The sequence below is a fragment of the Ictidomys tridecemlineatus genome, chromosome 3 (assembly GCF_052094955.1).
Source record: "Ictidomys tridecemlineatus isolate mIctTri1 chromosome 3, mIctTri1.hap1, whole genome shotgun sequence".
NCBI lineage: Eukaryota > Metazoa > Chordata > Mammalia > Rodentia > Sciuridae > Ictidomys > Ictidomys tridecemlineatus.
Window position 1 is genome coordinate 22,932,605 of NC_135479.1, and position 26,126 is coordinate 22,958,730.

Here is a 26,126-nt window from a genome sequence, read left to right on the forward strand (position 1 = left end):
CTTGATCTTTTTATTTTGTGGGCTAATTATCAGTACAGAAAGGTAATTTTCATAAGTGAATGAATTGATGGGAACTCTAAGATTTACTGATTTCCCAGAAATTTGGGCATGACATGCCTGGGAGAAGAATGAACTTGAGGAATGACAGGCATGGAAAGGTATGCACAATTTCAAGTCAAAATTGTATTTCCTGCAGGGCATGGTCATGCACAGCCTGTAATCTCAGCAACTCAGGAGGCTGAGGCAGGAGGATCACAAATTCCAGGCTGACCTCAGCAACTCTGCAAGGCCCTAAGCAATTTAGCAAGAACCTGTCTCAAAATAAAAATATATTTTTTAAAGGGTCTGGGGATGGGCTGGGGATGTGGCTCAAGCGGTAGCGTGCTCACCTGGCATGTGTGCAGTCCAGCACCACATGCAAACAAAGATGTTGTGTCTGCCGAACAACTAAAAAATAAATATTAAAATTCTCTCTCTCTTAAAAAAAAAAAAAAGGAGTCTGGGGATGTAGCTCAGTGGTGAAGCATCCCTGAGTTAAATACCTAGTACTAAAAAATACAAATAAAAAATAGATAAAATTGCATTTTTTTGTTCTTCCTTTTGCCTCTTTTCTACTCCCCCCCACCCCCCCGCATCTTACCCTAGTAGTATGTGATGTCCTGGATTAAATCACAAGCACCAGAAAAACAGTTTGTTTTTAAAGTTCTTTTACAGAAAGTAATAAAGCACAGCCCCTGATCTTTATAGATTCCACACGCTAGTATCACAGTTACCTTTATTTTCTTGCAGTGCTAGGACTGAGCGGAGGACTTCCCACAAAGTGAGGCAAATACACTACCATTGAGCTACACCTTTGGCCAAGGTACCTAGTAGACATTTAAGAGAAGAGGAATATGCAGCTGGAGCTCCAGGTAACCAGTGTTTATGGGAAAGTTTCAGGTTGAAAGTAAAAATTGGGGGGTTGTCAGTGGATTGATTATACTTTCGGAAAGAGGTAGTTATCTCAGATGTTTTGGAATTGGTTCAAACTAGCATGGGAAAAAACAGTGGCTAAAATTTCAGGAAATTTTAAAAGTTTGATTTCAATTTGGTAACTTGAAATCAGCAGGGGTGTATATGCACCACTGGAATTGGCAAACACTAAGACTCAGGTCCCCCAGAGTCAGTTGGTAGGCATTTATCAGCACACTACTGTTTCCTCCAAAAAGAGGCAAGCTGTTCAGCTGAATGAGAGAGGAGGAGAGAGAAAATGTGGGGAGTTTGTGACAGGAGAACGTTCATGAGATGATCATTTAGGAGCGTGAAAAAGTGAACATATTTGAGCAGTGGGTCAGGAATGCTAAGCAGAGTCTGTTTGAGATTGGTGGAGTGACATAAACTTGTGTGCTTTTCTTCTACAAACGTCATCTGCTCGGGTAGGTGCGATATTGATGCAATCCATTGGTTGAATTTAATTAGGTTGTGGGTTGGTAGGGGAGTACAACCTGAGGCTTACAGTGAACCAGTCACAATGCCCAGTACTTTGGGGAATGCAAAAAAGAATGCAAAAAGATGCCTTCCTCAAGAGACACACTGTGTACTCAGCAACTCAGGAGGCTGAGGCAGGAGGATTGCAAGTTCAAAGCCAGTCTCAGCAATGTAGCAAGACTCTGTCTCAAAATAAAAAAATAAAAAGGGCTAAAAGGGCTAATGAAATATATGGCTCAGTGATTTAGTGCCCCTAGGTTCAATCTCTGGAATAATAATAATAATAATAATAATAAGAAGAAGAAGAAGAAGAAGAAGAAGAAGAAGAAAATAAAAGAAATACACCGTTTGGTTGGAGAAATAAAGATACATATGCCAAGCAAACAAGCACTCAAGCCCATCATGGTGGCACATGCCTATAATCTTGGCAATTTTGGAGGCTGAGGCAGGGGGATGAAGGGTTCAAAGTCAGCTTCAGCAATTTATTGATGTCTTAAGTAGCTTAAAGGCCAGGGATGTGACTCCAAGTTTAAACACTCCTGGATTCAATCCTTAGTACCAAAAGAAAAGAAAAGAAAACACCCAAAAGTTAAAAAAAAAAAATGCAGAAAGCAGAACTTCTTAGACAAGTAGTTGATAATGAGAGAAATTAGAGTAGCTCAATGGTAGAGTGCCTGCCTCCCTAGCCTGCTGGAGAAACTAAGTTGTAGAAATCAGGGGTGCTGTACCACTGAGTTAAATCCCCAGTCCTCTTTTTATTTTATTTTGAGACAGTGTCTCTTTAAGCTGCTAGAGCTACCCTTGAACTTGAAATCCTCCTGCCTCAGCCTCTTAAGTAGCTTGGGATCACAGGTGTGTACCACCATCAGGCCAAAGTCATAGACTTCTTAAAAACTGAAGTGAGAAAGAAGAAATGGGCAATCACCATTGCAAAGAATTAAGAAATTTCCTATCTTGAATAAAATTTGATGTTTGAAGGAGCCAGCGGAGGGAGCTTGATGAAAAATGCTGTAGAGAATGGAGAAAATGGGGACAAGTCTGCCTGGGAGCAGAGAGGGTCTAGGAAGGACAGGGAAACGCTCCCTCTTGTGAGCACAGCATTGGGCTGGGTATTCAATACAGTTGAGGCTGCAGGCAGGGAGGAGAGAAATTAGACTTGAAGAATCCTCAGAAGTCGGAGGTAGAAAAAACAGTAGTGATGGAAGAGAGGCATCCTATCACATGTACCCATGGGACTTTCAAACCTTCAAGCCTGAATAGGATTCAACTTTCTCCTCTTTGGCTTGGGTCAGGCTTGCCTTTGCAATCTTCTCTTGGTTCTTTGGTATCACCCCAGAAAACCTAACAGAGTGTATCATAGATACTAAAATATCTTATTCACTGGAGGCAACAGCTGGTTAGTAAACACTGCATTTAAGATATAAGCTCCTCCTTTGCAGCAAAGGGGGTATAGCTCAGGGGTAGAGCATTTGACTGCAGATCAAGAGGTCCCTGGTTCAAATCCGGGTGCCCCCTAGTACCTTCACTTTTAAAATTGAAGGCAAGACCAAGAATATACTTCATATTCTAGTAGTCAGAAAAACATTGGGACATTAATTACATATGTGATAGCACCTTCCTCTGAATCAGTGGTTTGTGGATTATGCCATGAAGACCCTCAGGTCTCTGTGAGATCCTTTCAGTGCAGAAAAAGTGGGTTATTCTCACATTAAGAGTAACATGACTTACCTGTTATTCTCTTTAGTCCATGAGAAAACAAAGTAACTTCCCAGAGGCTACATGATATACATCACAATACATTAGATGTTGAAATAAGGAAAAATAAAAACAACAACAAAAACCCTGTTTCTCATTAAGCCAGATGTTACAGGGATTTAATAAATAAATAAATAAGACAAAGCCACTCTTGTTACTGTATCATTTGTCTTTGGGAAAATACAATTACTTGGGCTGGGGATGTGGCTCAAGTGGTAGCGCAGTCGCCTGGCATGCTTGCAGCCAGGGTTCGATCCTCAGCACCACATACAGACAAAGATGCTGTGTCCGCCAAGTACTGAAAAATAAATATTAAAGTTCTCTCTCCCTCTTTCTCACTCTCTCTCACTCTTTCTTTAAAAAAAAATGTACAGATTCATGAGCTCTCTCATAAATTAACCAAATTAAAATCTTAAAAAAAAGAAAAAAAAGAAAAGAAAATTACTTTTCATTTTTAAAGTGTTTAAAGTGTTATTTAAAAGCAGGACAAGGTGATACACAACTGTAATTCCAGCAATTTAGGAGGCTGAGGCAGGAGATTTGCAAAATCCTTTTCTCTGCACTGAAATCCACTTTTTTCTTCACTAAAAGGGTCTCACAGTCATCCGATGGTCTCCATACCGGAATTCACCAGCCATTGATTCAGAGGATACTCTTCTCAATATTATCACATTGTAGCTATTTTTCTTTCCCTGTCTAGGTAATTTAGCAAGACCTTGTCTCAAAATAAAGTAAGAAGGGCTTGGGATATAGCTCAGTGGTAGAGCACTTGCCTAGCCTTCACTGAGGCCCTTGGTTTTTAATCCCCAGTACTGCAAACAAACAAACAAAAAACTTTTTCCTAAAAAAAGAAACTAGAATAGTTTGGGGGTATGGCTGAGTGGTGTGCTTACTTAGCATGTACAAGGCCCTGAGCCTAATCCATAGATTTAATATCTAGTAACAGGGCTGGAGTAATGGCTCAGTGGTACAGTGCTTGCCTAGGATGTGTGAGGCACTGGGTTCAAACCTCAGCACCACATAAAAATAAACAAACAAAATAAAGGCATTGTGTCCATGTTTAACAGTAATAAAAAAAGTTAAAAAAAATCTAATAACAGACACATATTTAAAGAGGTTTCTTTTTCTTTCTTTCTTTTTTTTTTTTTTGGTAATGGGTATTGAACCCAGGGGCACTCAACCACTGAGCCACATGCCACATCCCCAGCCCTCTTTGTTTTTTATTTTGAGATAGGATCTTGCCAAAATGCTTAGGGCCTTGCTAAATTGCCAAGGCTGACCTCAAACTTGCAATTCTCCTGCCTCAGCCTCCCGAATTGCTGGGATTACAGGCATGTGCCACCACACCTGGCTGCAGGTAAAAATTTTTTAAAAATGAAAAAATGAAAAAAAAAAGTTCCTCCATAGTCTTCCCCATCTTGGTTGAGTGTCATCTTCCAAATGCTCAAAACTGAGGTCTTGAAAAGATTTCATTTGGAGAGGAGTGCATCCTGGAGATTTAACCCAGAGGGGCTATATCCCCACCTTTTTTTTTAGTTGTCAATGGACCTTTATGTCACTTATTTATATGTGGTACTAAGAATCAAACCCAGTACCTCACACATACTAGGCAAATACTCTACCACTGAGCCATAACACCAACTCTGTTCTTTTTTTTTTCTTTTAATTTTGAGACCTCAAAATTTTTAAAATTTTGCCTCCCCACCTCCTAATCACTCACTCTGCTCTTTTTTCAGGTCTCACTAAGTTTCTTAGGGCCTCACTAAATTGCTGAAGCTGGCCTTGATTTCACAATCCTCCTGTGCTGCTGGGAGTGCAGGTGTGCACCACTATGCCCAACTCTTGAAAACATCTTGATTCTTTAACAGTCCATATTTTGTTGCCTCTGCATCCAAAACACATCCACAGTTGGACTACATTACATTGCCTCTACTGATACTACTGTAATCCAAGCCAACATCCTTTCTCTCTGGGGCCATAGCTCCCTAAGAGGTCTCCTATGTTCTGAGGTATAGTTAGATCCTGTCCCTCTTCTGCTTAAAATCAGGCAATAGTTTCCCATTTCACTCAGGAAGTGCCACAATTTGACACTGGTGTACAAAGCGGCACATGATTCGTTTCTAGATTATTTATTTATTTATTTATTTTTATCAGAGATTGCACTCAGGGGTGCTTAACCACTGAGCCACATCCCCAGCCCTTTTTTGTATTTTATTTAGAGACAGGGTCTCACTGAGTTGCTTAAAGCCTCACTAAATTGCTGAGGTTGGCTTTGAACTCATGATCCTCCTGCCTTAGGCTACTGAGCCCTGCTCTAGGATTTTTTTTTTTTTTTTCAAAAATGCTCTATTAGGGCTGGGGATGTGGCTCAAGCGGTAGCGTGCCCGCCTGGCATGCGTGCAGCCCGGGTTCGATCCTCAGCACCACATACCAACAAAGATGTTGTGTCCGCTGAGAACTAAAAAATAAATATTGAAAATTCTCTCTCTCTCCTCTCTCTCACTCTCTCTTAAAAAGAAATGCTTTATTATTTTTTATTTATTTCATTACTACTGACCTTTTCTTCTACTATTCTTCTGTCACTCACCTCCCCAGTCACACCAGGCTTCCCCATTGGTTCTCATAAGATTCTCATAAGATTCACTCCTGCCTTCTGGCTTTTCATTGGCCTTTGGTTCTGTCTGAACCTCCCTTCAGATAGGTAACTCTCCTCGCCTTCAAGTCTGCTCTAATGTCAACTTCAATGAAACCTGCCCTGACCTATATTTGATTTTTGTAATTTGCCTCCCTACCTCCTGATCACTCAGTCTGCTCTTTTTTCATAATACTTGTCTCCATCTAACACATATTACATACAGAAATTTTAAAATGATTATTTATTGGGCTAGAGTTAGGGTTTTGCATCTAATATCTATTTGACTAGGATTAGGATTTTCTGCCTCCACCTCCACCCTGTCAGAATGAAATCTCCGTAAAGGCAAGAATGTTGGTCTAGAGAACATTGAATTTTTTAGAATTCCACATGAATCATGTGAAATAGGTCTTGACTTCCTCATTTCTAGATAAATCATTGTATTTAAGATTTTTTAAAAGCCCTTCAATAGTCAATAGATGAATTGATACAAAAGAAAACATGGCATATATACACAATGGAATATTACTCAGCAATAAAAGAGAATAAAATCATGGCATTTGCAGGTAAATGGATGGAGTTAAAGAAGATAATGCTAAGAGAAGTTAGCCAATATCAAAAAGCCAAATGCTGAATGTTTTCATTGCTATAAGGATGCTGATTCATAGGGCATAAGGAGAGGGAGCATGGGAGGAATAGAGGAACTCTAAATAGGACAGAGGGGTGGGAGGGAAAGCGAGAGGGCATGGGGTTAGAAATGATGGTGGAATGTGATGAACATTATTATCCAATGTACATGTATGAAGACACAAATTGGTGTGAATATACTTTGTGTACAACCAGATATATGAAAAATTGTGCTCTATATGTGTAATAAGAAGTGTAATGCATTCCGCTGTCATATATAAATTTTAAAAAGCAAGAAAAAAGAAAAAAAAAGATTAAAAAAAAAAAAGGAAGAAGAAAAATTTTGGTCTACTATGTTCCCTAATGTAATCTGATGTATGCCCTGGCCTGAATCTGGCATAAATTAAGCGTTCAATAAACATCTGAATGAATGAATGTATCCATGGAAGAAAAAAAAAGAAAACTGGAGGTTGAAGTTGTGAAAAGATATAGTTAATAAAGCAATACATGTAAAAATAGTATGATACCAAATACACTGAGACCCAATGATCTGTATGTAGTGTGTTAGTAGCACATCTCAATTGTACTACATCCCAGTGAAACCTTTTGGAGCTTGTTCTTGCTCCACCCTCAGCCCTCTCCATTCCTGGGTTATCCCTACATGACACAAACTGCTTTAATTTCTTCTTCTTCTTTTTTGGGGTTACCGGGGATTGAACCCAGGGGTGCTTAACCACTGAGCCACATCGCCAGCCCTTTTTAATATTTTATTTAGAGATAGGGTCTCGCTGAGTTGCTTTAAGGCCTAGGTTAAATTGCTGAGGCTGACTTTTGAACTTGGCGATCCTCCAGCTTCAGCCTCCCGGAGCTGCTGGGATTACATGAGTGCACCACCGCGCCCAGCGCTTTAATTACTTTTGAATCCTTACTGTCCAGAAAAGTTCTCGGTATACACGAAGTGCTCAAAAGCTGAGTAAGCTAACAAATCTACGTGGCCGTGTCCCCAGCTACTTTCGAACTCCTAGACCGGATACCGGGTTTCACTGGCTCCTGCACACCTCAACCTCACCGCTGCCCACCTGTCAGCTAAAATTGCGGAACTGATTACGTAATCAGGCAGCGCCGGAGGGAAGAAGCTGGTTTAACTAGCCCTCACTTCCCAGGGCGGGGATGGGCGGGGCTTCGAGTTCATATCCCAGTGTCCTTTGTGTCTACTTCCTTTCGGTCCTTTTCCGGCGTCCAAGATGTCGAAGCGAGGTGAGTTTTGGACTTTAAGACATCCTATTCCATCCGTCTCGAGATGGCTGCTGGCCTTTCCGGGAGCGGCAGCCTTGGACAGCGAGGGCACTTTGCTCTCCTCCCGGCCAGGGAGAAAGAGGCGGTGCGCCGCGAGAGCGCTGGAAGAGTCCTCTAAGTGGCCGGAGGCGGGGGGAGCTGGATCGTTCAGCTGGCGGGATCCGGACATGATTCTAAACCGAACCCGGTGGATTCGCTCTGCGAACTGAGCTGAAGTAGTGGGGTGACAGTAGACCCGGGCTTAGGCGACCTGTGCAGTTCCCCGCCTTGCCGGAGGAACGGCGTGTTGAGAAAGGTGGAGCGAGGATTGGGTCGTCCAGGCCCCTTGGTCTCGACCTAAAGATGGTAATGGTGAGGAATCGGGCATGTTCCGTGAGAACCGGGTAGCACGTGGGGAGGGCATAAGTGGAAGGAATCCCAGGTGAGAGAAAGTGTCAAGGGAACTTCGAAACACGTCTACACGGGGACCATTTGTCCTGCTTCCCTTTTTATCCATAGGACGTGGTGGATCCTCCGGTGCGAAATTCCGGATTTCCTTGGGTCTTCCGGTAGGAGCCGTGATCAATTGTGCTGACAACACAGGTGAGGCCTTTGCCTGCGTCCCCGCTACACTCCCCCTTTTAAAAGCACTCACTGGGTCTTTTGATAATGACCCATTGAGCCGTCAAGAAGGGGCAGAATAAAACACCGCTTTTGGGTGAAGTGGCAGCGTGTTGTGTTGTTTTGCTTCAATCGGTGGTGTGACAATTATTCTCCGTTCCACTTTGGGAGCGTGCAGGGAGAATCTTTGGAAATACTTGAATTTTATATGGGTGGTTGTGCCCAATGGGCCCTCAAAATTTTGGCTTTTTGTTTATATCCTTTCGTAGGAGCCAAAAATTTGTATATCATCTCTGTAAAGGGAATCAAGGGACGGCTGAACAGACTTCCTGCTGCTGGCGTGGGTGACATGGTGATGGCCACGGTCAAGAAGGGCAAACCAGAGCTCAGAAAAAAGGGTGAGTAGATGTGGAGACTTACCTCTTTGTGGATAGTTGAAGTTCTTCACTTAACTGGAAAATGGAAAATTTGTTTTATATTTTATATTCCGAAGGCCTCTAAATGCGTACTTTCCTTTCAGATACAGTTCTCGTCACTTTCCTACTTAAGATGTTTAATTTTAATTTTTTTTTTAGTTGTAGACAAACACAATAAATATCTTTATTATATCGTGCTGAGGCTTGAACCCAGGGCCTCACACATGTTAGGCGAGCACTCTATCACTGAGCCACAACCCCAGCCCCTAATGGGAATAATGGGACTAACATTTTTCCAGGTGGTTGTGAGTTGCTGAGCATCTGTTACTATTACCAGCACTAGGTGAAAACAAAATTTCAGCTATGCTTTACAGCCTGCTGCTTGAGTTGATTACTTGATCGTGGCCTGCTCTCCAAAATCTTTCCGCAAGGTGTAGGAATTAAAAGGACAAACCTCAGAGCGCTTTCCACTTATGCTGTCTTGCTGTAGAACTTCTGATGGTCAGTGCACTTTCTTTCAGTTGTGAACTTTCTTTCTGTGTCACCTTAAGTCTGTCTGTATTCTGGATATCTTGCTCTTCCAGAGAAGTCCTGGCCATCCCTTGGTATCTGGTACAAATGTGCTGTGGTGGGTAATGGTAACATTTTATAGTTATTTCTTGTGCACCTGCATCCATTCCTCCATAACCTCCAGTAGATCTGGTGGAGGATACTGGGGATTGAACCCAGGGGCTCTTTACCACTGAGTTATATTCCCTGGCCCTTTTTATTTTGAGTCAGGCTCTCACTGAGTTGCTGAGGCTGACCTTGAAGTTGGCAATCCTTGTGCCTTGGCCTACAAAGTTGCCTGGATTACAGGTGTGCACTGCCATGCCCAGCTAGATTTTGTGTGTGTGTGTGTGTTGCTGAGGATTGAACCCTTATGCATGCAAGGCAAGCACTTTACCAACTGAGCTATATCCCCCAATTTTTTTTTTTTTTTTAATAACTGTGAATGGGGCTGGGGATGTGGCTCAAGCAGTAGCGCGCTCGCCTGGCATGCATGCAGCCCGGGTTCAATCCTCAGCACCACATACAAACAAAGATGTTGTGTCCACCGAAAACTAAAAAAAAATATATATATATATATATTAAAAATTCTCTCTCTTAAAAATATTAATTTAAAAAAAAGAACTGTAAATACCGCTTGGCCATGGTAGCACTCAGGTTGTGATTAAGTGTTGATTAATTTGGGGGGACAAAGATGCATCTGCTAGGGCATTTTACTCTCCTCAGAACACTTCCTGGGTCTGACTGGTGGCCTGGGGAGCTGTCAGAGAAGAGCAGAGCATACAGCCCTTACTGGTTGGGTGAGAAGGCATCTATTCCTATTACTAGGTGAACACAAAATTTCAGCTATGCTCTAAAGCTTGCTGCTTGAGTTGATTCCTTGATCATGGCCTGCAGTAGGATATAATGTTGGTCTCAAATCAGTGAGGGGACAAACCAGAGATGAGCACATAATGGTTTTTAACAATAATTGTGAATTTATAATTCTGTCAATGTCTTCATTGACTATACACAATAGGTACAAAAATATAGAAATGGAGGGCTGGACTGGAAATCCAACTTCTTCAGTTTCTGGTCTTATTAAATGGTTTATAAGCAAAAGAGGCTCTTAATAAATAAATATTAATTTATCTTTGTCTGGTACTTGGCCTCAAAATACAGAATCTGTCTCATATTTTCAGTGTTTCTGATTGATTGTGGTACTAGAGATTGAATTCAGGGCCTAATGCCTGCTAGGCAAATGCTGCACCACTGATCTTCATCCCTAGTCCTAATTGTTCCTTTTTTTTTTTTTTTTAAATGAACTCTGGAATATTAAATAATTTTAGGGACTGAACCCAGGACCTGATATATGCTAGGCCTTAGTGTGTGTAGGTGGGTTTTGTTTTTGTACTGAGGATTGAATCCATGGTGCTTAACCACTGTGTAACATACCCTTTTTCTCTCTCTTTTTTTTTTTAATCATTCTTTTTGAGATAGTTTCCCTACATTGTTGAGGCCTAGAACTTGAGAGTCTCCTGAGTCACAGTTTATAGGCATGTGGCAGCCTAAGTGCTGGGGATAGAGCTCAATGGTAGTACACTTCCCTAGCATGTATGAGGCCCTGGGTTACATCCCTAGAACTGGAAAAAAAAAAAACACACACACACACACACACACATACATATACATAAAATCTCACATATATCACCTACAGTTGAATAGATAGAAGTCATAGGGTAGAGTTTAGTCAGGATTCTGGATATACTTAGTATGTTTAAGGAGTTTGTGCACATGCACACTGGCAGTTGTAGGTTTTCTTTGGGATTATTGGGACTTAAATGAGTTTATATTTGTAAAAGCTGATACATGGTAAGTATATCTTTATTGCTGGGCACATTAGTAAATGACTAATACCAGCAATTCAGGGGGAGGCGCTGAAAATAAGCCAGGCAGGGTGGTACATGCCTGTAATCCCAATAACTCACAAAGCTAAGATAGAAGGATGGCAAAATTGAGGCCCTGTCTCAAATGAAAAGAATTGGGGATGTAGCTGAGTAGTCAAGTACTCCTGGGTTCTGTCCTTGAGTTCTTGGAAGCAATTTTTAGATCAAGGTATATATACATTTAAATTTATTTTGGGGAGACACCACTGGAGTAGAATATTGTTTGATAAGGGTCCAATTGCTTGGACTTAAACTATATGTGTGTTGTCCCTGATACTTTTGATTGGGATCTAAATAGTAAACACGGGTTAGGTAAAGTATAGATAGTGCTTAACAAGTTTGTTACTATTTATCCCCCCAAAAGAGTACAAATTTAATGTTTCAAGAAAATGCTGGCAGTTTAAAAGGGTGATTGTGTATGTTCTGTCTCTTGCCCTTGCTTTTAGGAAATGGAACGCTGATAATGGGTGATACCTTCTGCCTTGAGACATACATGGCTTCTGTGCTGGCACTGGGATTTGACAGGTTAATGACTGCTGTTCTTTCTCTCCCTTAGTGCATCCAGCAGTGGTAATTCGACAACGAAAGTCATACCGGAGAAAAGATGGTGTGTTTCTTTATTTTGAAGATAATGCAGGGGTCATAGTAAACAATAAAGGCGAGATGAAAGGTAAGAAAACACTCCATGACATTCTGTAGATACCTGAGGGTGGGATGCTGGGGGATTTAACACTGGTCTAGGCATACAGGCAAGGGACCCTCTGTCTCACCTGTTTTGTCTTTTTTTTTTCCCAATGCAGGTTCTGCCATCACGGGACCAGTTGCAAAGGAGTGTGCAGACTTGTGGCCCAGGATTGCTTCCAATGCGGGCAGCATTGCATGATTCTCCAGTGTGTTTGTAAAAATAATAATACCCATTAAACAGTGCTTTCTCTCACTGCTTGCTTGCCTGTTTATTTCTTTGCTTTTCTTGTCACCTTGTAAGAAGAAATTGTTAAATTCAAACTCCTGGCATGTGTGAAGATACAGTCCTTGCTCTCTGTGTCCTTGTTGAACTTCTGGCACATTTCCAGTTGCTGTTATTTCCTATTTTGTTTTTGAACCCAGGGACACGACTATCACTGAGCTATATATCCAGCTCTTTTCAGTGTCAACTTTGAGACCAGATACCAAGTTGCCTAGGCTGTCCTTGAACTTGCTATCTTCTTGCCTCCCAAGTCATTTTAGATTATAGGCTGTTGGCATCACACTTGGCTTAATGTTTTTATGGACTACTTGATTGTAGTTGTCCCATGTATGGTTTTATTCAGTTTTTGAGGTGCTGGGGGTTCAAACCCAAGGCTTTAGCACACTAGGAGCCTGATTTACTTCTGAGCTTCAGTACTCCTGACCCACCATATATTCTGCCGCCACTAGGGATTGAACCCTGTGGTGTTTGTTCTGCAGAGCTAATTACCTGTCCTTTTTTAAGACAGGTCCTTGAGCCAGGCTGGTGCATTCCTGTAATCCCAGTGGTTATGTAGGCTAAGGCAAGAAGATATCAAATTTAAAGCCAGCCTCAGCAATTTAGTGAAGCCTAAAGCAACTTAGCAAGAGGACCCTCTCAAGAGTGTGGATGGTGGCTTTAATTTTTTGAGGCAGGATCTCCCTAAGTTCCTAAGTTGAGTTTCACAATCCTCCTGCCTCAGCCTCCTGTGTTTCTGGATTGCAGGCAACACCTTGCCTGTACCACTCTTTCAAAGTGACCTTTTTCTAATGTGAAAATGGTACGGTGACGCATGCCTGTAATCCCAGCAGTTGAAGAGGCTATGGTAGTAGGATTGTAGGTTCAATGCCAGCCTCAGAAATGTAGCAGAGCCTTAAGCAATTACTAAGACCCTGTCTTGACAATTTTAAAAAGGCTGGGAATGTGGCTCTGGTTAAGCTCCCTGGGTTCAACGCTTTGTACCAGAAACAAAACCCAGTAAATCCATCTTGTGTGTTTTCATCCACCAAATGAGGTTAGTTAGCACCCTATGGGGCTGGTGTAAGGAGCAAAGAAGTTTGTTGAAGATGCTTTGATGTATGAGGGTTGGTGTGATTGGGGGGGGAATTGGGGTTATTAAAAAAAGTATTACCACCTGTAGTCATAACAACCAAATTTTTTTTTTTTATATATCCTATAAGGTGAAAAAATATGTCAATGTGTCCACATTGTTGTTTTGTCTTTTTTGTACCCAGAGCGGTGCTTTACTACTGAGCTATACCCCCAAGCCTTTTATTTTTTGAGCCTGTCTTCACTAAGTTTCTCAGGGCCTCATTGAATTGCTGAGACTGGCTCAGAACTTGAGATCTCTTGCCTCAGCCTCTGAAATCCTTGGGATTACAGGTATGAACCACAGGCCTATTGCCATTTTAAGAGAATGAATAAGAATAATAGGGGCTGGGGATGTGGCTCAAGCAGTAGCGTGCTCGCCTGGCATGCGTACGGCCCGGGTTCGATCCTCAGCACCACATACCAACAAAGATGTTGTGTCCGCCGAGAACTAAAAAATAAATATTAAAAATTCTCTCTCTCTCTCACACTCTTTCTCCTCTCTCTCTTTAAAAAAAAATAATAATAATTGGGGCCTGATTGGGTGGCCCATGCCTATAATCTCAGCAATTCTGAAGGATGAGGCAGGAGGATTGCAAATTTGAGGCCTCCCTTTGCTATTTGGCAAGACCTTGTCTCAAAACAACTGGGGATAGAGCCCAGCCGGAAAAGCAACTCTGGATTCAATTCTCCCTACCAAAAAAAGTAATTGGGGGTGCCAAGTGGATTAGCCTGAGGTCAGGAGACAGGAATTGTGGTCTGGCTATGGATTTGGAAAAGCTTTCTAAGCTTCAATTTGTTCCTCTGTAAAAATGAGAGTTGTGGGCTGGGGATGTGGCTCAAGCGGTAGCGCACTCGCCTGGCATGCATGCGGCCCGGGTTCGATCCTCAGCACCACATACAAATATGTTGTGTCCGCCGAAAACTAAAAAATAAATATTAAAAATATTCTCTTTCTCACTCTCTCTTAAAAAAAAAAATGAGAGTTGTAAGTAGATAGATGGCTTTCTGAACACTTCTGGTCTGTTATGGGTACAAGCTTTGCAAGAGACCTCAGCTGGGGAAATAGTATGTTAATAAAGTTTGGAAGTAGAGAACCTACCTACACTTAAAGCTTAGGGAGCTAGTACTCTTAAACCTCCCAAATCCAAGCAATATTCTCCCCACTTCTGTGTCCATCTCCTTACATAATCCATCCTAGGGCTATGCAAGCAACTCTCCCCACTGCTCAAGGACCTACACTGTCAACGCAGGGTGAGGGGGACAATAGGGTTTGTGTCGCAGGGGTAGTCCTTGACGCCACGTAACAATGCGCAGGGCAACCCCCATCAAGGGCCCTCATCTCCACCAGAAAGACCCTCAAGAATCCACGGAGGTTGGCATGGCTCACTTTTGCGAGTGTCCTCTGCGATTGGAGAAGGGCTTTATTTTGGATGGGGTAGCCGTGAGCACCGTGTCCCGTGCCTATGGCTACACTAGGCCCAAACTCTGGTCGGCTATTCCGCCCTACAATGCACAGCAGGACTACCACACTCGCCGGTACTTTCAGAGCCACGTGGTTCCGCCCATTTTGCGGAAAACTCAACAGGTACGAGGACTTCTTGGAGGAGCCCTTGATTTCAGCCCACGTGGCGCACTGACTTTCCAGATTAGCACCTCGGCAAATCAGGGAGTCTTACTGCAGCGCGCTCAGCCCAGAGTCGGCCTCCGCTTCCACCCCTGGGCCTGTGCTAGCCAAGTAGTCCGAGAAGTGGACGAGGGGAAGGCAGGTACTGAGCTGCGAGCTCGCCGCAGGATGGTCTCATTTCAGGTGTCTGACTAGGGGCTAGGCCTTTCAAAGTCTTCCTCTCCTCAGTGAGTCCATTTTCTCTTTTGTGACTCCACAGGCCCATCCTTTAGAGTGACCTCAGGTTGCAAATCCTCTCAAACCGCAAAAAACCCTTGTGACCTGTGAGCAAGACAAAGGGAACAGTCTTGACTGGTGGGCGAGGAGGCTGTGGTCCTGGGGTCACAGTTGTAGGGATGGGACTCACTCTCCTGACCTTTGCGCAGAAGGAGAGGAACACTTCACCCCCACCCCGTGCATTCTGAGGACTTGGTGCCTCCCCAAGTCTACCAAATCAGCAGTGATTTCCAGGGACAAAAGATTCTTAGGCAGCGGGCTGATAGTTCCATTTTTTTTCCCCAACACTGTAATTTTGAGGTGGGTGGGGCGGGGCTCCTCACTCACTATGTTGCCTGCTGAGCATGTTTAATGTGTAAGGTATTCTTTAATCATCAAAACCACCATTTGTATGCCGGGTGTGATAACACACACCTATAATCCTAGTGGCTATCGATGCTCAAGCTGGAGAAGGATCACAAGTTCAAAACCAGCTTCAGCAACTGAGAGAGGTCCTAAGTAACTCTTACTAGGTCCTAGTGAAATCCTGTCTCAAAGATTGAAAGGACTGGGGATGTACCTCAGTGGTAAATTGCCCCTGGCTTAAATCCCCAATACCCCCAAATAAGCTAAAACCCCCCACCATTTGTGGTTGGCATTATTTTTATTTAAAAGATAATATGTATCAAGTCTTTGTTATGCCAGGCTATTTACTTTAACTAAATAACTTAAATTTCATAGCAACCCTCCTTTTAGTGATAAGAAAACTGAGGGTCCTAATGAAAAAGCTGCATAATTGACCCAGGGTCACAGCTTGCTAGAGTTGGAATCCAGTGTATGGCAGCACACACTGAGCCCTGCAAGCTGTTGCACAGCTTATTAACTATATTTAATCTGTCTCCAGTTACCTCGGGCTCTAACCTCTTCCCCAACAAGTCCCAGGGAGTTTGCACTGTGTACTTCTAGACATGGTTTCTGACAGTCTTCTATATTTTCTTCCTCATTTTCAGGATCATGGCGGTACAGGAAGGGATGGCTGGATAGTAGATTATTTCCACATTTTTGGGCAAGGACAGAGATATCTCAACAGAAGAAACTGGGCAGGGGCAGGCAAGTGCCATCTCACTGTCCAGTCTCACATGATCCCACTAAGGAAGAATAGTATGCTTCTCACAATTTAGAGAAAGAAACCAGGCTGCAGGGAACCCCAGGAACTGCATCCTCCCAGGTTTTCTTCTCCTATGTGAGCACTTCCTCTATACCAGGTGCCTTTTTCCCTCATACTATCCCCAGGTTACTGCTGGGGAAACAGGTATGTTGCATGAAAATGATTTGCTGAGAAGGGCTGAGCTGGATTTGAACTTCCTCTCTGTCCACCCAAATGCCCAAGTCCCCCAGATGACTCCCTGAGCAGACTGTGTCTCATTGTCCAGGCTTAATTTAGCAGCAATGGGAAGACCTAAGAGATTTTTCTGGCAGTGTGCACCCTACCTCCACCCCTACTCCACCATCTTTTGGCCTCATGCTGCTCACGTGATCCTTTGCAACATTTGGCTAAATTGACTTCATTCATTTTTCTCCATATGGGTCAGAGGCAAGGATTAAAAATTCTCGCATCTCTGGGGAGCGAGGCAAGTTCAGCTAAGCTGAGAAGTTTCTGGCACTTCCTGTCCCAATACATATAGTCATGATCTCTTCCTATCAGTATTCCCGATGTAGGGCTTGATTTCTAGAAAGCTGCTGCCACCTGGACTTCACCAGTCCTTGTCTTTTCAATCAAGAGGATCAGGACCCTTGAGAAGTGAGCATTTAGCTCCAGGCATGGGGAGTGTAGTGACTATGGGCACCCCTTTCAGCCTGTGGGAATGGGGAAAATGAGAGGGTGTTGCATGCTGGCTCAGCCTCTATCTCTGCCCGAAGGGCATTCCATCCAACAGGTGACCGGGCATGACCACTACAATGTCGATTTGAAGCCAACCACGGGGTTCAACGGTAGGTTTGGCTACCGCCGTAACACCCCATCCCTCCGTCATCACACATCCGTGTTTGGGGAGATCACTCAATTCCCTCTCTTCTGACAACATTGCTTCCTTATTACAGCCATTGGCCTGAATTTCTAAGAAAGTTGTTTATATGAATTCTCAATGATATTTTATATTAAAATTTATTTGTGTCTCCAAGTGTGTAGTTTCTCCCCTATTGTCAGGGACAAGTGAGCTTTTCTACCCTCAGTTTCTCTACCTCTGGAGAGAAGAGGAGCCAGGGCTTCTCGGGTCTACACCCTAGCACTCCATGCCAGTGAGGGGCCTCAGTTCTCATTTGTTCGCATGATCCGAAGGAACTACATTAGGTTTGTTTTGGAATAACCCAGGTGTCTTGCACATGCTAGACCAGTACTCTGCTACTGAGCTACCCACCTGCATCCTGGGAACTTCACTCTTAACCTTCAATGAAACACTTCCCCGGTATCAGTAGCACTCTAAAGTCAGAAACTAGGTACTATTTCTATGAAAAACAGAGATGGCAATGAGTCTGAAGGGATTGGTCTTTGGTTGCCCTGAGAAGGATTTTCTGATATGTCAAATCATTACATTCCAGAAAACAGATTTTGCCAGGCATGGTAGTATATGCTAGTAATTCTAGCAACTTGGGAGGCTGAGGAAAGAGAACTGAAAATTCAGCAGCTTAGTAAAGCCCTAAACAACTTAGCCAGACCCTATCTCAAAGAATAAAAAGGGCTGAGGATATAGCTCAGAGGTTAGTGCCCCTGGGTTCAATCCCCACTTACCAAAATAAAACAAAACAAAAGCAAAACAAAGCCAGATCTCCTTTCTACTCTCAATTCATCTAAAGGCAGGGCAAACAAGGGGAGAATATAGAGCTTTTTATTTATTTAGTACTGGGGATTGGACTCAGGTGCGTTTACCACTAAGCTACACCCCCTAGTCCTGTTTATTTTTATTCCGAGATGGGGTCTCACTGTTTGTTGAGGCTGACCTACAAACTTGAGATCCTCCTGCCTCAGCCTCCTGCTCAGCTTCTCGAATCACTGGGATTACAAGTGTGGGCCACAGGGCCTGGCTGTTGTTCTTGGTTGATTTTTAATCCAAGGATTCTGACAGAGTTTCCAGAATGCTTTGCTTATGCTCTGTCACTTTCCTTTTCAGCTAGTTTGTAGGATGTCAGTTTTAAAGGTCTCCACCCAGTTTACTGGCATTCATCAGTCAAAGCAGATGATGGATTCTAAGAAGGTGAGGCTTCAGAACACAAAGCTTGCCAGAGTTCTAGCATTGGTGGAACCCCATTGTACTGAGTCACCATAAGTGGATAAGGAAAGAGAATTATGGGGGCTGGGGATGTGGCTCAAGCCATACTGCGCTCTCCTGGCATGCACGGGACACTGGGTTCGATCCTCAGCACCACATACAAATAAAATAAAGATGTTGTGTCCACCGAAAAAAACCAAAAAAATAAAATTATGGTAGGGTGTGGTGATATAGCTGAGGGGTAGAGCACTTGAGTGGAGATGAAGAGGTCCCTGATTCAAGTCCGGGTGCCCCCTTCCTTCTCTAGTATTTGATATCTATAATTGAGACTAAGAGCCCATTCTTGTCCTGAGATATTTGTTTTTTCCATTTTCCAAGGGACTGCTAAGAGGAAGTCCTCAGAAACTCCCACCTTGGGCTTCAATTAAGACAAAGACTCCAAGGAAATTCTAAATCTCAGATTAGGGCTGACACTGCTTGCAGGGGTGAATGCCTATAATCCTGACAGCTGCGGAGACTGGAAGCAGGAGGAGTGAGTTCAAAGCCAGACTCAGCAGTTTAGTGAGCCCCTCTCACAAAACATAAAAAAGCTGGGGATGTGGCTCAGTTGTTGAGCACCCCTGGGTTCAATCCCAGGGCTGACATCTGTGAACACAATTTGTCAATATGAGTGACAGATAAAAGGCAAAGATGTACGAGTAACATATTTTTGAAAGCTTAGTGCATGCAAAGCTGCTGCAAATTAAAAGATGAAAGAAGGTTCCTGTTCTCAGGGGGCCTTCAGTCTGGCAGAAGCTGACTCATTCATATCAGTCAGAGGATGAGTACTTGTTTATAGTTATATAAAAATAAATAAAATTGTTCTATTTCTCCTTCTTTGGTACTAGGGATTGAACCCAAGGGATGCTTGACCACTGAGCTACATCTCCAATTCCTTTTATTTTTTATTTAAAGATAAGGTGTCTGTAATTTGCCCAGGCTGGTCTCAAACTTGTGATCTTCCTGCCTTAGCCTCCCAAGTAGCTGGGATCACAAGTGTGTGCCACTGTTTCTGGTTTATGGTAGAAAATTCAAAGAAAAAAATATATGGGAGGTAAAAAGTTTTGAGTCCTTGCATGTCTGAAAATACTTTATGTTGCCTTTGAGCACATAAGAGACAGTTTATCTTAGAACTGATTTATCATTGAAAAATGTTTAAGGGGGGCTGGGGATGTGGCTCAAGCGGTAGCGTGATCCCCTGGCATGCATGCGGCCCAGGTTTGATCCTCAGCACCACATACAAACAAAGTTGTTGTGTCCGCCGAAAACTAAAAAAAAATAATAAATATTAAAAAAAAAATGTTTAAGGAATTTACGAATTTCCATTGTCTTCTGGTTTCTGTTAATTAGACTTAATGTCATTCATATTCCCATGTGTGATCCATTTCTGTCTTAGGATTTTTGTTCTCTTTTTTTTTTTTTATTTTTTCAGTTGTTGGCAGACCTTTATTTATTTATATGCGGTGCTGAGAATTGAACCCAGGGCTTCATACATGCCAGGCAAGCACTCTACCACTGAGCCACAACCCCACCCTGCAGGATTTTTGTTCCTGATGTTCTGAAAATTTTCAGAAATGTTCATGGTGATCCTTTCCAATATAGACATTAAAATTCTATTTTGAAAAGTTTTGGACTGAAGGTATAGCTCAGTGGTAATGTGCTTGTCTAGCATGCATGAGGCCTTGAGTTTAATCCCTAGTACCCTTTATGCAGAAAAGAAGTTTTCTTGTGTCTTTGATAATTATTTTTCCATTATTTGCTCATTTGGGGACTCACATTTTCTCTCCTGTTCACTTGTGTTTTTGCTGTTCTTTATGTTTCCTGTGAACTTTTTTCTTTTTTTTTTTAAAGAGAGAGTGAGAGAGGAGAGAGAGAGAGAATTTTTTAATATTTATTTTTTAGTTCTCGGCGGACACAACATCTTTTTGTAGGTATGTGGTGCTGAGGATCAAACCCGGGTCGCACGCATGCCAGGCAAGCACGCTACCGCTTGAGCCACATCCCCAGCCTGCCATTTTCTATTTTATTTTATTTTATTTTGGTGGTCCTGGGGATTGAGCCCAGTGGTGCTGTACCACACAGCTACATCCCCAGCTTTTTAAATTTTTATTTTGAAACAGGGTCTTGGCTAAGTTGCTGAGGCTGACCTCAAACTTATGATCCTCCTGTCTCAGCCACCAGAGTTGCTGGGGTTATATGTGTGCCTCAGCCTGCTCCTTATAGGTGTAGTTCCTTGGTTGTCACTTAAGACCTCTCCTCTTTTCTCTATAATTCTTTTATTTTTTTTATAATTTTTTTTAAAGAGAGGAGAGAGAGAGAGAGAGAGAGAGAGAGAGAGAGAGAGAATTTTTTTTTAATATTTATTTTTTAGTTTTCGGTGGACACAACATCTTTGCTTGTATGTGGTGCTGAGGATCGAACCGGACTGCACACACGCCAGGCGAGCGCTACCGCTTGAGCCACATCCCCAGCCCCTCCTGTCAACTTTCAACTTTTTCTTTTTTAAAAAATTTCTAAAAGATATTTGTTTATATTATAGACCTAAGAGGTTTTTCTCACTTTTATTTTATTTATATGTGGTGCGGAGGCTCGAGCCTAGGGCCCCACTTTGAGCCTAGGGCCCCATGTGAGCTAGGCGAGCTCTCTACCACTGATCCCCTCTCCCAACTTTTTCATTGGTTCTTTTAGTTCTCTCATGTGTTGCAATCGCTCTTTTGCCTACCTGCCTTTCTTTCTTGTACTGGGAATTTAAGCCAGGGGTGTTCTATCACTGAGCTACACCCCCAACCCTTTTTTTATATTTATTTTGAGACAGGGTTCACTAAAATGCTGAGGCTGGCCTTGAATTTGAAATCCACCTACTGAGTAACTGGGATTACAGGCATATACACTACCATGTCCCAGTTGTTCCTGTTCTCACATTCTGTTTCATTCATTATATTCTTTAACTCTTTTTTAAAAAAAAAAAAAAAAAAGAGAGAATTTCAATATTTTTCAGTTTTCGGCGGACACAACATCTTTCTTTTTTTTTTTTAAAGAGAGAGTGAGAGAGAGAGAGAGAGAGAGAGAGAGAGAGAGAGAGAGAGAGAGAGAGAGAGAGAATTTTTAATATTTATTTTTTAGTTCTCGGCGGACACAACATCTTTCTTTGTATGTAGTGCTGAGGATCAAACCCGGGCCACAGGCATGCCAGGCAAGCGCGCTACAGCTTGAGCCACATCCCCAGCCCTTCTTTAACTCTTATTTAATTAAAATTATGATTGCTGCTGGGCGTGGTGGTGCAAGTCTGTAATCCCTGTGACTAGAGAGGTTGAAGCAGGAGAATCGCCACGTTCAATATTAGTTTAGCAATTTAGTGAGGCCCGAAGCAACTTAATGAGATCCTTTCTCAAAAAATAAAAAAGGCTGGGGATGTAGCTATTGGTAAAGCCCCTCTGGGTTCAACCCAGTAGCAAATAAATGAACAAACAAATGGCTAGGATCGTAGCTCATTGGTAGAGCTCTAGTCTAGTTTGTGGGAGACCCTGGCTTCAATCTCCAGTATAAACAAACAAACAAACAAACTGCACTTCATGGTTAATTCTCCTGCCTCAGCCTCCTGAGTCACTGGGATTACAGGTGTGAGACACTGTGCCCAGTCAGGGAGTTGTTTTAATTTCCCTTTCCTTCCCTCCCTCAGCTATGGGGAAGGCACTTCCTTACAATATTCAGAAAGCCAGAACAGACAGATCATCAGTGAATCAAGGACAGGCGGGCAGGCGGGTGGGGTGTGTGTGTGTGTGTGTGTGTGTGTGTGTGTGTGTGTGTGTATGTGTGTCTTAATTCTGTTTTGAAGCATTTCACTATAGGGCAGCTAGTCCCTGCACTAATTTGATGTTTCCCCCAGCAATCCCCCCCTCTATTTCTTCTTAAATCCAATTGACATCAATTTTAGGGCTTTGTAGAAATTGGATTTGTGGGGTGAGGATAAAGATCAGTGGTAGAGTGCTTGCCTAACATGTGCAAGGCCCTGGGTTTCATCCCTATCACCACAAATGTTGGATTTCTGAAATGTCTTTATGTCCCTTCCTTTGCCACTTAATAAACATTGCTTTCCTGGATGGGTCACAGGTACATTCCTGGGGGTACTGCAGCTTCACATCTTGTATGTCAGTTTGCCCCAAGTGTTGGGGATAGGTACTTAAGGAATTTGCAAGTTGACTATAGCTATCAAACAGGCCATGAAAAACTCTGAACTTGAAAGTGAAAAAAATGTTTTCATTTTTCAAGTCTCTCTCATTCCTGAATTAACTTAAGGAAAAGATTTTATTTGGTGCCAGTTCCTTAACATTTTAGAATCTCCCCTTTCTCAATCAAAGGAGCTTATGTAAATATCTAGCCAGTGTTTAATAATATTATATTTACTTTTACATTCTTTTTATGGCAAGTGATGTGACTTTTTTTTTGCTGGGGGTACCAGGTATTGAACTCAGGGGCATTTGACCATTGAGCCACATCCCCAGTCCATTTTTTTGTATTTTATTTAGAGACAAGGTTTCACTGAGTTGTTTAGTGCCTCACTTTTTGCTGAGGCTGGCTTTGAATTCATGATCCTCCTTTCTCAGACTCCTGAGCCACTGGGATTATAGGCATGTGCCACCATGCCTGGCATGATACCAATTTTAATACAGCCTTATTGATCTAATTCATGTATCATGTAATTGGTCCATCAAAAGTATAGATTTCAAGTCTCCGGGTATAGCTCAATGTAGAGCATTTGCCTAGCAAGGCCTTGGGTTCAATCTCCAGTCCCACAAACAAAAGTGTAGAAATTAGTGTTTTTTAAAAAGTATATTATGGGGCTGGGGATGTGGCTCAAGCAGTAGCGTGCTCGCCTGGCATGCGTGTGGCCTGGGTTTGATCCTCAGCACCACATACCAACAAAGATGTTGTGTTCGCCGAGAACTAAAAAAAAATATATATATATATATTTTTTTAAAGAGAGATTGAGAGAGGAGAGAGAGAGAGAGAGAATTTTTAATATTTATTTTTTAGTTCTAAAAATATATATATATATTTTTTAAAGAGAGAGTGAGAGAGGAGAGAGAGAGAGAGAGAATTTTTAATATTTATTTTTTAGTTCTCGGCGGACACAACATCTTTGTTGGTATGTGGTGCTGAGGATCGAACCCGGGCCGCACGCATGCCAGGCGAGCACGCTACCGCTTGAGCCACATCCCCAGCCCAAAAAAAAATATTAAAAATTCTCTCTCTCTCTCTCACTCTCCTCTCTCACTCTCTCTTTAAAAAAAAAAAAAAGTATATTCTGGGGCTGGGGTTGTGGCTCAGTGGTAGAGCGCTCGCCTAGCATGTGTGGGGCCCTGGGTTCAATCCTCAGCACCACATATAAATAAATAAAATAAAGGTAAAAAAAATATATTCAAAGTTGCACAACCATCTAAAACAATTTTAGAACATTTTAATCACCCCCAAACCAAACTCCATACCCATTAGCAGTAACTCCCCATTTCCTTCCAATGGACTCATCCCTAGGCAACCAGTGTTCTTTATTGATTTGCCTATTCTGTTTATATTCAGACATTTCATACACATGGAATCATAAAACATGTCATCTTTTGTGGTTGGCTTTTTTTACTTACCATGCTGCTTATTTAATATTATTATTATTTTTTGTGGTACTGGGGATTGCCACTGAGCTACATCCACAGCCCTCTTTATTCTTTATTTTGAGACTGATCTCACAAAGTTTCTGAGATTGGCTTTGAACTTGTGATCCTCCTGCCACATCTTCCTTAGTCACTGGGATTACAGGTGTGCTCCACTTCACCTTTCTCCAAACTGTTTTTAAGGCTCATCCATATTGCAGCATGTGGCAGGACTTTATTCCTTTTTATGGACAAATAATAATCCATTGTATAGATACATTTTATTATTCATTTATCAGCTGCTGCACATTTTTTGGCCATCATGAATAATACTGCTGTGAAATTAATGTACAAATTTTGTTACATATGTGCTAAATAAGTATAAAACAATTACAAGATCTAATAAATGAATTTCACAATGTTGTAAAACACAAGATTAATCTAAAAATTGAGTCTTATATGCCAGCAGGAAACAATTTATAAACTAAAAAATATTCCATTTAAAATAGCATCATATAGCATCATAAAAATAAAATATTTAGGAAAAACTTAATGAAGTTGTGCAAAACTTCTAAAGTTACAAAAAAAATGAAGAATATCTAAATAAATGGGATAATGTGTCATCTTCAAATTGTGAAGACTTATTAATGATAGAGAAGCCAACTCTCAAATTCATAGATTCAGCACAAAACCATGAAAATCTTAGCAGGCTTTTAAATTGGCAAGCTAACATTTCCATGGAAATACAAGACAGACTATTCAAAATCATCTTAACAGAAAGGGACAAAAATAGAAGGACTTAATACTACCTGCTCTCCTTACTTTCTATAAAGCTAAACTAGTAGGTGGGGAGAAAAAAGTCTTCAAAGAACTGAGCTGGAGCTGGAGGTGTGGTTCAGCGCTAGAGCACCCTGGGTTCAATCCCCAGCACCAAAAAGGAACGAAAAAGTCACGCGGGAATAACTGTGTTTGCATATGGGAAAAGTGAATCTCACCATACACAAAAGTTAATTTGAGAAAGATTATAAACCATGAAGCTATTAAGAAGAAAACAACAGATTATCTTTCAGAAGCTGGAAGCTGGAACTGCCCCAGCTGTTTTTTTTTTTGGAAGGCTTTTTCTCCCCATTGAATTGTTTTGGTGGCTTTTTGAAAATCAAATGGTCACCTAAGTGTAGATCTGTTTCTAGGCCCTCTATTCTCCTCCAATGATCTACCTGTCAATCCTTATGCCAGCACTATTTGTCTTGATTAGTATAGCTTTACAGAAAATATGGAAGGCAGGCAGTAAGTCCATAGAAGAGAAACAAAAAGCAATAGGCATAAAGGAAAATATTGATAAATTATACTTCACCAAAATTTCAAATATCTGCTTATTAAAAGACACTGTTAAGAAATTAATAAGCAAGCCACAGATTAGGAGAAACTATTTGCAAAATATGTATCTGACGAAGAACTAGGGTTCAGAATATGTAAACACCTCTTATAATTCAAAAGTAAAAACCCACTTAAGGAAATGGGGAAGCTGGCCGACTTTTTAAAGGTTTGGCTCACGGAAGCTGATGGAACTTGATGGTTTCTATCGATCTCCGTAAGATAAACCTGGAGTGAGGTTGGCCGGGAGTGAAGTTTTGAAGAGCGCGGGATCCACAGTCAGTCGACAGACTGGGGTGTGGGGCTGGGCGCGGGGGAGGTCCAGCCTGGGGGATGCAGGCTGGACCAGCCAGGACCCTGGTACGCTACCATGGCCACAAGCCGTACCGGAGGCCGGCCGCAAGCTGTAACTGCACTCAGAAGCGGTATCGGGACCTCAGGCGAAGTGCTGAGCCGAGGTAGCCAAAAGGAGACCACAGAAGATATGACAATGAATCCTGAAACTTTGAGGAAACGGCACGATAGGCCACCGTCACGTAGCGCGACAGCTAGGATTAAACGTCATGACTCTGCGACGTC

At 42.2% G+C, this 26,126-nt stretch overlaps 2 protein-coding genes, 1 long non-coding RNA gene and 2 other non-coding genes across 5 annotated transcripts; 4 read left to right on the forward strand and 1 right to left on the reverse strand.

Annotated features, from left to right (window-relative positions):
• The first annotated feature begins 2,910 nt into the window (after window positions 1-2,910).
• On the forward strand, window positions 2,911-2,982 carry Trnac-gca (transfer RNA cysteine (anticodon GCA)). Its single transcript has one exon. It is a non-coding gene; the product is annotated as a tRNA-Cys (tRNA).
• A 4,603-nt stretch (window positions 2,983-7,585) lies between these two features.
• On the forward strand, window positions 7,586-12,204 carry Rpl23 (ribosomal protein L23). The gene is made up of 5 exons (XM_005321762.5): window positions 7,586-7,738; window positions 8,276-8,359; window positions 8,647-8,775; window positions 11,824-11,937; window positions 12,068-12,204. Exons 1-5 carry the CDS (start codon window positions 7,726-7,728, stop codon window positions 12,148-12,150), a joined length of 423 nt encoding a protein of 140 aa, XP_005321819.1. The 5' UTR covers window positions 7,586-7,725; the 3' UTR covers window positions 12,151-12,204.
• LOC120884645 (small nucleolar RNA SNORA21) lies at window positions 8,392-8,526 on the forward strand. The gene has a single exon (XR_005727068.1). It is a non-coding gene; the product is annotated as a small nucleolar RNA SNORA21 (small nucleolar RNA).
• LOC120884103 (uncharacterized) lies at window positions 11,859-26,089 on the reverse strand. The gene is made up of 2 exons (XR_013436051.1): window positions 24,168-26,089; window positions 11,859-15,289 (listed from the first exon to the last, which is right to left on the reverse strand). It is a non-coding gene; the product is annotated as an uncharacterized LOC120884103 (long non-coding RNA).
• On the forward strand, window positions 14,555-17,310 carry Spmap1 (sperm microtubule associated protein 1). The gene is made up of 3 exons (XM_005321761.4): window positions 14,555-14,929; window positions 16,234-16,333; window positions 17,144-17,310. Exons 1-3 carry the CDS (start codon window positions 14,651-14,653, stop codon window positions 17,299-17,301), a joined length of 537 nt encoding a protein of 178 aa, XP_005321818.2. The 5' UTR covers window positions 14,555-14,650; the 3' UTR covers window positions 17,302-17,310.
• Window positions 26,090-26,126: the final 37 nt, after the last annotated feature.

Bases quoted from the DNA above. Each gene is read 5' to 3' on its own strand.
- Spmap1 (XM_005321761.4), top strand. From the start codon at position 14,651: ATGCGCAGGGCAACCCCCATCAAGGGCCCTCATCTCCACCAGAAAGAC. The intron at 14,930-16,233 runs GTACGAGGACTT...CCTCATTTTCAG, and splicing joins TTTTGCGGAAAACTCAACAG to GATCATGGCGGTACAGGAAG. The intron at 16,334-17,143 runs GCAAGTGCCATC...CTCTGCCCGAAG, and splicing joins AAGAAACTGGGCAGGGGCAG to GGCATTCCATCCAACAGGTG.
- Rpl23 (XM_005321762.5), top strand. The intron at 8,360-8,646 runs GTGAGGCCTTTG...ATCCTTTCGTAG, and splicing joins CAATTGTGCTGACAACACAG to GAGCCAAAAATTTGTATATC. The intron at 11,938-12,067 runs GTAAGAAAACAC...TTCCCAATGCAG, and splicing joins CAATAAAGGCGAGATGAAAG to GTTCTGCCATCACGGGACCA.